Source organism: Copadichromis virginalis, linkage group LG12 (assembly GCF_057382275.1).
Source record: "Copadichromis virginalis isolate Kocher_CV1m ecotype Utaka linkage group LG12, C_Virginalis_male_GT1.1, whole genome shotgun sequence".
Taxonomy (NCBI): Eukaryota; Metazoa; Chordata; class Actinopteri; order Cichliformes; family Cichlidae; genus Copadichromis; species Copadichromis virginalis.
The window spans coordinates 32,373,423-32,384,740 of NC_140629.1; the positions used below are offsets into that span (position 1 = coordinate 32,373,423).

At 37.9% G+C, this 11,318-nt stretch overlaps 1 protein-coding gene across 2 annotated transcripts; it reads left to right on the top strand.

Moving 5' to 3' along the window:
* Nucleotides 1-7,157: 7,157 nt before the first annotated feature.
* Nucleotides 7,158-11,255, top strand: LOC146697391 (uncharacterized). 2 transcript variants are annotated; one of them, XM_085476111.1, is made up of 5 exons: nucleotides 7,158-8,140; nucleotides 8,409-8,505; nucleotides 8,879-8,989; nucleotides 9,438-9,604; nucleotides 9,937-11,255. In XM_085476111.1, exons 1-5 carry the CDS (start codon nucleotides 7,233-7,235, stop codon nucleotides 10,979-10,981), a joined length of 2,328 nt encoding a protein of 775 aa, XP_085332237.1. In that variant the 5' UTR covers nucleotides 7,158-7,232; the 3' UTR covers nucleotides 10,982-11,255. The 2 variants fall into 2 exon arrangements, with proteins under 2 accessions (XP_085332237.1, XP_085332238.1); XM_085476112.1 differs by having other exon boundaries at nucleotides 8,073-8,505.
* Nucleotides 11,256-11,318: the final 63 nt, after the last annotated feature.

An 11,318-nucleotide genomic window follows, 5' to 3' on the forward strand; every position in this document is an offset into this window, starting at 1 on the left:
TCCTAAATGCCAACATCAGCATGCTAACATCCTCATAACTTTAGCTAACATGCTGACGTTTACTGTGTTCCTGTTAGTTCAGTATGGTAGCCTTGTATGGTTTTATGTGCTAATTATTGTGTCTTGCAACCCTGAACTTGATAAGCAGCTAAGACAATGGGCGGATGGATGAATTGAGCTGATGTAAATGCTTTTGGTTATGTTGCAGATATTACACATTGGAAAAAAAAATGGAAATGTGACTTGATGATTGAGCTTGATGTGAAATCAGAGGACCAGTAGTTGTCAGTATATTGTACCGAATAAAACTAGGAAAACTGGGGGAGATTACCAAAGCTATTTATGCTATGGGTGCCACGAATGTAAACTTAATTAAATTGCTGGGATATTTCAGTCTACCATACACTGAAGTCTCTAAACTAGTCATGCTAGCATGAGTAAAATGACAGTTTAACTGTTCAAGTAATCTAAATGTTTTAGAATACTTGAAGGTCTAAAGACTTTAGGTTTAATTTGCTTCATATGCAACATTTGAGAAAGTGTGATTTTGAGTTTGGAAAGAATTTTAAAGGAATCTTATTTGCTTTCCTTGTTTTTATTCATCTTCAGTTTTCCTCTCAGAAGATGGAGTAATATCCCCCAGACTCTCATTTGGAATGGAGTAAAATGTCAAATCTAAAATGATAAACTCCGTTATAATAACTGTAAACAAAGCTGTGGCAGTTTGTTTAAAAACACAACATTGTTACGCTGTGAGAACCATCAGGGACTTCTTAAACACTACAGCAGCATGGTCTACATCACCCTTTAAACATAATCTTAAAAAAAAAAAAAGATAACTTGAGCTTTTAGATGGTTAGATGGTTAACCGTTTAGTTAACCCAGGCAATGTTAAAGCTGCTTGGTAATAAAACAAAATGAAGGCAGCTTTTCTTAATTATTAAAAAAAATAGAAGCACGTTATAGTTTTACTTGACAGAAACGATGTACTTTCTGTAGATTCAAAAAGTAAAAACCAACCACACCATCCACCAGGCACATCTTATCATCTGTATTCTGCACCTCCCTCCTTAAAACTACACAACAGAAACACCATTAACTCCTTCTGTAAATACTGCTTGACATAAGCTGACATAGGGCCGCACCATAGTGGAGCCTGGTACCAAACATTAAGTCACGATACTAGCGAGGCAGAGACAGCCTTTGTAAGGCTCGAGCCGTGATATACAGGCATAGTTGTGGGCATGGGGTCTTGTGAGGAGTGCTGGGAAAATTTCACTGGAGGTAATTTAATGCAAACAGAGCCATAAAGTACTATGGGAAGAGGACTGAACACTAAATTTATTTCATCCATTCCTCGTTCTCTTTGTACGGACTCACAGTGACTGAAAGTGCGCTGTATCAGGAAAAATAAATGTTAGGTAATCGGAGAAGAAATCCAATAACTGCTGAAGAAGCAACACAGAGATCAAAGACAATGTCCTGTACAGCAGTGAAAGCACACAATTTTGAAGTATTTTAGGTGCTTTCTGCAACTTAATACTCTGACTCGACTATTTTTCAGATAGAAATACTGTTCAACATGGACCTAGTAGTTCCTAAATGTGTGTACTGGTGAGTATACAGCTTTAGCAATTCCACCAAAGACTCAGTTTCATTTAAACTTCTCATGAGATTTCATGTTCACAGCAGGAAAGGTCAGGCAACACAATTCCAATCAAACATCAATAGTCTATTGATTAAGTGAGTAGTTTTTGAGTCTCTGAAGAGCGCCACACTTCTAGGTTAAAAACCACAGGACTAGCTCCACCTTAAAAAGTGACAAATTAATGCAGTTTTACATTTTTTTTAAAGTAATTAAAAAAAAATGTAATGAAAGTACTTTTACTTTACTAGGTAGTGCAACCTAAGAGACAATCTTCCTTTCTCACTGTATGAATGCGTGTTCTCATGGTATGTTACCATATTTTATTTACTCATCTGAGTTTAAGTGATGGACTGACCACAGTATTTCTTTGTCTGCCTAGGTGTGGCTAATTTCCCACCATTCAGCTTAATGTGTTTTGTTAACTGGAGCCAGTGACTCTTTGTTCCAGAGCGTTAATTTAAGAATTCAAGGTGGCGCTTCTCTCACATTACATCACAATGGCTGAGAAATAATCAGTGAGTTTTCACCTGGTTTAAACATATACTGAGTTGACCCGGCTTAGTCTCTGGGCTTTAGAGGAAAGTCATGCAACAATGTATGCATTGTGCTTTAGGCATAGTCTGACAAATCCAGCCCACAATCTGTTTCACTCAGTAAAAGTTGTGGGACTGCAGGATGGCTTGGAAAGGCAGCGGAAAATGATAGTTGTTTTGTAGGGGTGATAAGAAATTATTTAATACCAGGCAAAATGAACAACTTGATTAATATAAGGACATTTATTATTTCAGCTTGTTGATCAGCAATTTGCTAATGCCTCTCTGCGATTTGGGACTGTGATGAATAATTGTCCTATTACAATTTATTGACTGAATTTATGAATTTATTAGCAACTTATGGAAAGTGAATTCCAGTGTTTATCCATGCTGAAACTAACTGTCATTTGCACCCTGAATTATGTATTCTCTTAGATACAGCCTAACTGGAAACAGGTGTCATTAAAAACAATATAAAAATGAATACAAAAATATTTATATAGAAAAATAGCATGGTCAGTGTTTTTTTCCCATTAAAAAGCAGTAACCACTGCTTTAAAAGCATTACTTTAGATGTGGAGGTGGTTATATGACAAAGTGTGAGTAAAGTTCAGAGAAATTCACTCCCTCAAAGGCTGACAGGACCTTGACCACAGGACCCTGAAGATGAGCGATGACCTATCGTGCAACAGATGTATTGTACTCCTTACAAAGAGCATGTTGGGAGGTTTGCACATCCTCTTTGGTGTATTGTTTTGTACGGTTGCTCAACATCCTAAAGGCTGTAAAACATTGTTAAAATTGGCAGCAAAGACTTTATAACTGGAAAGCCAGCATGCTGGCAACCCCTCTGATTTCACTGTAAACAACAACATTTCCTATTTATTGTAATAGTTTCCCTCAATTGTACTTTTCCGATTCCCGTTGATGAAAGATAGAAACTCTCTGGAGGAAAGTTAATGTTGACCTGTTGTTTTTTAAATTTTATTTTATTGTGCATTTGTGCAATAAACAAAATAAATATAAATGCATGCAATCGAACAAATAATAAAATCAGTTCTTTTTACTTTTGACATATCTGGCCAAGATAACCCCCCTCCTCCCAAAAAATAAAGAAAATTAAGCAATTCATCTGAATTATTACTTCACCATTGTATTGGATTTGTTTATAGATAAATTTATGAAAGTAGGATTTGTTTCAGTAATGTAATAACAAATGACTCTTTCACAGATCACAGCACACACAGTATCTTAAAGATTGAATGTGTAAATACTGTAGACACACTGGTCCACATCCCAGTGTTTGCTCCAAGACGTTTTGTTTTTTTTCCAAATGGGGCTGAACTTTCTAAAGTCAGGCCATCTCCGTCCAACCATTTAGAGAGCTCTTTGCAGACAATGTCCACTCACGCCAGTGCAATTGGTCATTGTCAAACAACTTGATAAGTTCGAGTGCATGGGAAGGAAATTCTTCTGGAGAATAAAGGTGCAGCATGTAAAACTTAGAGTGCATATGGTTTCAAGAATTTCCTCACTGCCGGCAAAAGATTAAACAAGAAAATATGTTCCCAGTTAAGGAAGAAAGAAAGAAAGAAAGAAAGAAAGAAAGAAAGAAATCAGTATTCAGTGACTTTGCAGCCCCTAAAAGCAGCACTAGAAACTAAATAAGACATAAAACTTTCAAAGAAGTAAAAGGCAGCCTAAAAAGGCAGAGATGACTGAATTTTCCTGCCCTTGAGACAGACAGGTAGTGCTTCAAGTCTGAGATAGGAACATGGAAAATATTCTGATGCCAACTACAGTTAGCTTGGTTGCACTTACAGACAAAAGTAAAAAACACATTTTAGGTAAATGCCAACAGCAGGTCAAAGCTGTCAGTGTCACAGTGATGCCACACACAAACTGGAAAGTTCAAAAGTCAACAACTATGCTAAAAATTAGTAAGGGTGACAATTTTGTTGTATGCAACACAAGGGCGTAGATTTGGCATGGACGGAAGGGACATGTCCCCACCAATAATTTAATCTCTTCGAGTAAAGAAAAAGAAAACAGATAGAAATTAAAAAAAAAAAAAAAAAAAAGGCGATCTGTCAACGTCTCATTCACCCAGCGGTGCAGAAAGAGTTAAATTACGTTCTCTACTGGAGTCCTATATCATGTGACAAATATGGCCAATGTGATTGGCTGTGCATTTCAGGGAGCTCTGTTTAGTTTTAGCAGCGGCAATCCTGCGCTGCGAGCAGGGGAGGAGGATGGCAGCAAAAAGAACCTGGATATAAGAAAGTATTTTTCAAAGAAACCTGTAAGTCACTTAAAGTCAAGTTCACTCATAAAACCTGTCCATCATAATAACGTTACAGGCAATGCAAGGCAATACATGCCAACCCTCCCGTTTTTCAGTGCCCCTCTTATTACTCTTTCTGGGTTGCAAAATAAACTTTAAAAAATTTTCAGGCGAGAATGTAGCTGTGCAAACTTCAAATATCTGAACCGGGGAGAACAGCAAACTTCCGGCACATCGTTTTAGGCTTTGGCCCACATCAGTCTAAAATTGTATGTAACCATGAATAACGTGTTACCATGTGCACCAGGAGAGACTGGACAGTATAGATGTAAAACAAATATGCCAGCAGTTTATCTCAGTTAATGAGAGGAGAAGGCATGTGTTTGGCTCCTTCACATAGTGGACATTGAGTTGTTGTATGGGACACCAGTAGTCCATGTCTGTTGCTGTAACAGTAGTTCATGTTTAGAGTAAAACACCCCAGCTCACTGACTTGATAGGGGCAATAGTGTGCCTAAAATGTTGCATAATTTTGCTAAGAGATCTTTTACTTTGTGGTAATCTTAGATGAGTAGTTTTATGGACAAAAACCACCAGGTCATTCAGTGTTCCCTTAGTGCTAATGTATCAGAGATGTTGGTGTAATATAACTGAAGTAATGTTGTTAAGTCCTTAAAGTCATATTCTTTTATTGTCATGACTGTATTTTAAGCTATTTTTATTTTTGTATGATATCTGATTTATATGAAATATGGTTGAAGTAAACTAAAGTATAAAATACTTAGTCATTTGTTTAATAGTAACTTAACATTATATAATTCACATATAAAACTATGAATTGTAATTTTAAATGGTTTAAAAGCACGTAGAATAGCATATGTAGGCAAGTATATTTCTCCTTTTTTTTTATTATCAAAAAGCAAAGACGAAAAGGAAAAAAAAAAGAAACAGGGCAGGGTTCGGTGGTTGAATCGTCCGTCCCCACCAATGCCAAAACCAAATCTACGCCCTTGATGCAACAGAAAACTCAGGTCATAAGCACGAAGGAAGAGGACACTCTGACCTGACACTTGACCTTTGCAGTCCACTGAATGCCACTCAATCTGACTGATGTATGCAGAAAAAGCTTTTAGGACACCTTCTGGGTGGAGCAGAGTTGCAAAAGTGAAACTTTACCTACGGCTATAACTCTAGGCATAAGATGTTTATGACCAACCACTTACTGATCAGTGTTGCTGCTGATGCATCGTGTCTAAAGTGACAAACAACCCATTCACAGTCTGTATCAGCTCCAACACTGGTCTTACTGAACGCTATACTTGCTGACATTTAAATTCCAGCACAGTTTTTAAATGCTAAGAATTTGTTCCAGTCTAGTGGTTGCCTTTTCCATCAGCTGATGGTACATAGCTCCAGCCAAAAGGTCTATGGAGAAGTACTTGCTTTCAGCACCAAATTTAATTTAGTATGAGCACACCAGGTGCTGCTCCATCAGCAAAGGGGCCATGTACTGTATGCGGACGATCTGATTTCCTCGTGTCAGCATTGTTCCCACATCATCATAATTAATGTTGTTCCAGGTTCAACATTGCAAGTGACCAATCACCTTCTTGTGACGTCATTCCTTTGCGACTTCGAAATACCCGCCTTCGAGTATTTCGAAATACAAGTGAAGAAGCGAAAAACCGCCACCTGTCCGCCGAATTTGAAGTCAATTCGCCTGTCCGCCGAATTTGAAGTCAATTTAGGATACTTTCCTTTAATAAACGGTAAGCATTATACATATGTTCCTCACTTGGCTTGCTGTTTGTTTGCTAGCGATAGGCTACTTGACGACAGCATTAGCTAACCAGTGTTCTCTAGACCAGCGTTCCCCAACTTTTTGGGTGTTTCGTGGCCCGGGGGTTGGGTCAGGCAAAATTGCAGTAGCTTCCCTGATCATTTTACAAACATAAGTGAAGAGAATCTGGACTAAAAGGCCTAGACTTATGGTTGTGTGCTGAATCTATGAATCAAACTATCACCTGGAAACATAATTAACTGGTCCATAGCTGTGAAACTGGACATGAGTTCTTGATTCTATGGAGATTAACAGTAATCCAGAAATTTACAAATTTGTCCTGGTACATCGCGTAAATGTTGTCCCTGGGACATCATGTAGAAGTTGCCCTGGGACATCGCGTAGATGTTGTCCCTGGGACATTGTGTAAATGTTGTCCCTGGGACATCGTGTAAATGTTGTCCCTGGGACATCGTGTAAATGTTGTCCCTGGGACATCGTGTAAATGTTGTCCCTGGGACATCGTGTAGAAGTTGCCCTAGGACATCGTGTAGATGTTGTCCCTGGGACATCGTGTAAATGTTGTCCCTGGGACATCGTGTAGATGTTGTCCCTGGGACATCGTGTAGATGTTGTCCCTGGGACATCGTGTAAATATTGTCCCTGGGACATCGCGTAAATGTTGTCCCTGGGACATCGCGTAAATGTTGTCCCTGGGATATCGCGTAGCTGTTGTCCCTGGGACATCGCGTAGCTGTTGTCCCTGGGACATCGCGTAGCTGTTGTCCCTGGGACATCGCGTAGCTGTTGCCCCTGGGACATCATGTTAAAGTTGCCCCTGGGACATACCATATAAAAGTTTAGCTTCTTTTAGCCCCTGTTTGTTTTATATTTAATATTTACATTGTATTGCAAAAAACCCCACAACAAGTTAAAATGAATTAATGAATATTGACTAATTAAACCTTCGTTATTTTTCCACCAGAAATGGACGACATAATTAGAAGAAGTGTTCTGAATGACGAAAAAAAAAGAACTGGAAAAGACACACAACTTTGTGTGCATGTGTCACAATGCCAGGAGGACCCATTCAGTGTTGTGTTAGAAAAATTGAACTCATTAACCCTTCATGGACATTATAAATGTTTAAATGTTGCCTCAGGTAAAGACAGGAAAAGAGACTATTACAAATTCAACTGCATCAGAGCTGGGAAAAAAAGTCGAAACAGCTACAGAGCAGTGGGCTGTAAGGCCTATGTTTCATTTAAAGTACTCAAATGTTGGAAAGACCACACAGTCATCGTGCAGCGTACATATGATAAGCATGATGGGCATGATCCTTCGGACCCAAAAGACGCACATTTCAACAATATTTCCAGTGATTTAAGGAGGAAGATTGAGGAACTGCTTTCCCTTGGAACTAAGCCAGCCATCGTACTAACCGAATGTCATAAATGGGCCAAAGAACATGGACACAGAGATCTTCACAACAGAGAGCATTTTGTCACACCACGTGACATTGACAGTGTTAGAACCTGCATGATGAGGAAGAAGCACTTTAACTGTGGAGACAGTCAAAGTGTACATACCTTACTTAATGGAAAACATCAAGAACATGTTCTCTTCTATCAACCATACACATCTGACCAAGAACTAATGATTGTTTTGCAGACACCTGTAATGAAATCAAACATGGAGAACTATGCAAAACAGTTAGTATTTGTTGACACCACGCACTGCGTTAACCAGTATTCATTTCCCTTATTCACACTTGTTGTAAGAGATGATCATGGGCATGGAGTCCCTGTGGCCTATGCTATTGTCAGCAACGAAAGTCAGAAAACCCTGGAAACTGTTCTTGGAATAGTTTGTGAGCATTTCCCAACTTCCCCGAGGTAAATAATACATTGACAGCTATTGATTTTGAAATAATTCCTTTTCAAAAAAGTTATAACATGCCAGAATCTAATGCTATAGCTGCAGCATGGGCTGCAAAAAACTTTCCTTTCCAGTTGTTAAAGTTATTCCTATAGGCTGTATGCAGTATTTTATATATCTACTTGTGAGTTGAAATGTTTAATTTGGCATTGAAGTGGTGCTTTGAGATAGCAAAAACATTTTCATACTGTTTAATCTCATTTAGTGTTTTCTTTTTTTCTGTAGAGCATTTATGGTTGACAAAGACTTTGCGGAAATAAATGCTTTGCAGAAGGTTTTTCCAGAGTCAGCTATCCTTCTATGCTGGTACCATGTCTTGCAGGTAAACCACATTGTTTTCTTTTCACGTTGTCTAAGATGCACCTGAAACACATTTTTACAACAGGGTCCTGTTGTCATGATTTGCCTTATTGTGATATTCACCTACTCAGGTTAATGAATATAAAGGGATAAAATGTTGAGTGACTATGTCCATCCATTTAAGACCACAGTGCACTCATCTTCTGGTGGCTGCTTCTCAAAGCTCTTTTTGACATTTAAAAATATGTTTGCCTGGTTGATTTCTGTAATGCACAGGTCCTCTTGTCCAGTGAGTGACAAAGTTATTTTTGGACGTCAGCTTTCTTTTATGCTTTTTGTACAGCTGCTCCTCTGTCTCTCTCTCCAGATTAACTTTTTTTCTCTTACATTCACAGGCTGTTAATCGATGGCTTTCAAAATCAGAGTCCGGGGTCCATGGGCTTTCTAACACCCAAAAGAGAAATGAAATCATTTCTTTCTTTTGTAAGCTGAAAGCTTGCACATCTGTAAGTGTAATTTGTCTATTTCACATTTTGATTTCTTGATTACACTAAGAGCATAATAACTTTCAGTTGCTAAAAAAAGTTACAGAGAGATACAAAATAGATTTTTGAAACAATTTCTAAAACTGGCTTCTTATCTTGCTTATCAAAACAAGTACTTAAGCTGTGCAGAACATCATTGTGTCACCCACTGTGCAGTAGAACTTGTGAGTGGGATTCTTTCACAGACAGATGCTGAAACCAAATATGCTTATAGGTTTAGTGTTCCTTCTTAGCCATTGTAAGGGAAGAAATAATTGCTTCTTAATACAAAAACACGACATATTATTAATAACTTAAAATTCTTAATGTTATTCAATAAAAGGAAAAGGGCTTCAATACATAATATTAAAGATTTCAATAGGTCTGTTAAATGGATTGAAATATATTCTGTTGCATCCAATTCTCTTAGGAGGACGACTTTAAAGCCACATCAGCAGAGTTCTGCCAGACATTTAAGCAATACCCTTTGGTGTGCCAGTATTTTCAGAAGCACTGGGAAGGCATTGGCCACATGTGGTGTGACTACGGCCGTCGCTTCAGTCACGCTCGTTCTGAAACAAACAATGTGATTGAAAGGTATGATTTATTATTTTGACCTCATTCAATTGTATTGCTGAAAAAAAGATATTATGCTTTAATCCAAGAGGCTAAACTGAGTAGGTTCGTCATGTCATTGCCAGAACAGGTTTTAGGCAAATCCTTTAAATTCTAGCAGCGTTTTTTATGTTATCACAACAAAAAACAGAGTAGGTGGATTTGCCTAAATCAGCTAAACCGGCACAGAGCATTCCTTTATAAAAGACGTGTGCAATAGGTATTCCAATTTTTAAAAAAATAATACAGTCTTGATTAAAACTTTAAATTCCTTCAATTACAGTTACTAATCATTTCAAATAACTTTTGTTCAGATTTTTCCACCGCCTGAAATACCAGTTTTTATCTGGCTACACGAATAGGCGTCTGGATGATCTGATTGAAGTGCTCCTAGGGAAGGCCGACGACTACTTCTCAGTCATAAAAACCCTGCAAGATGTGGGCCGCATGAAAAACAGGTTTGCTGACACCTTGTCTCAAGTTTCAGACTCTGCTTCAAGACTGATGGAAAGTGGTTGGGCTCTTAAAATTACAGTCAAGAACAGCCATGGAGTTAATGCATATCAAGTCCCATCTGAGTCAAGAGAAGACATGGTGTATGATGTCTGCCCTGTTGAGTCCTACTGCAACTGTACATATGGCTTACGAGGACTTCTTTGCAAGCATCTAGTGTTACTTGCAAAATTAGCAGAGGCTGACAATGACATCTATCCAAACATGGAAACAGACATTTCTACCTTGGCAAGAATTGCAGTGAAAGAAAGGCATTACTTTGTACACTGTGAGGACTTGAAAGTGATAAAAATGCCAAGTTTGTTTGGAAATCTGTGTTTTTTTGCATCGGCTGAAACACTTCAGTGCACTTGTTGTACGTTCTCTCACTATAACACATGTGCTTGCCTGAAGGTGGCTTGCCATTTTAAACAAATGAAAAACTCTCTGAAAAGTCCTCTATCAACTTTGAATGACACTCCTGTAGTTGAAAGCACAGACAAAAAATGCACAGAAGATGCAGTTGGAAAACTAAATGCTGTTTTAGACACAGTTAAACAGTGGGCATTCATTCCAGAGGGTATTACTCCAATGATAGATGAACTGCATACAAATGTCTTAAAAACAAAACAAGTAGGCAAAAGTATATGCCAGTATGAAATAAAGACGACAGATAATGCACGCAAAATTAGGCCATTGTATTCTAGCAAGAAACGTTCGGCCAGCATCGACATTCCAACAGTCTGTGAAAATGAATGTGAACAGTCGATAACCACTGAAAGAGAGACATACTCTGGAGAAAATGAAAACCTTTTGGAATACAAAACAAAAAAGAGAAGAGTTAAAGCTAAGTATATGCATAAGTAGACTTTTGTGTGACATTTCAAAGGGACTGCATCCATTACTTCTGTTTATTGAAACCTAAAGCTGAATAGCTGTCTTAACTTTCTGCCAAGGAACAGTTGAAAAGAAATTGTTTGGTCTCTCAAGCAGTTGTTATTTATGTGTGTTATTCATTACTTTGGCTTGGTTGCTGTTTTTGATACAAATTCATCTGTGCCCATTGTAATATTTTCATATGTTACTATTTTTATATTGCTATGCATTATAAATAAAGGATTACTTATTACTATTAAAGGTCTGCATTTGTAATTGTTGGTATTATTTATAAAATATGCGCTCTTAAGTTTTTTGCTCCATAAAA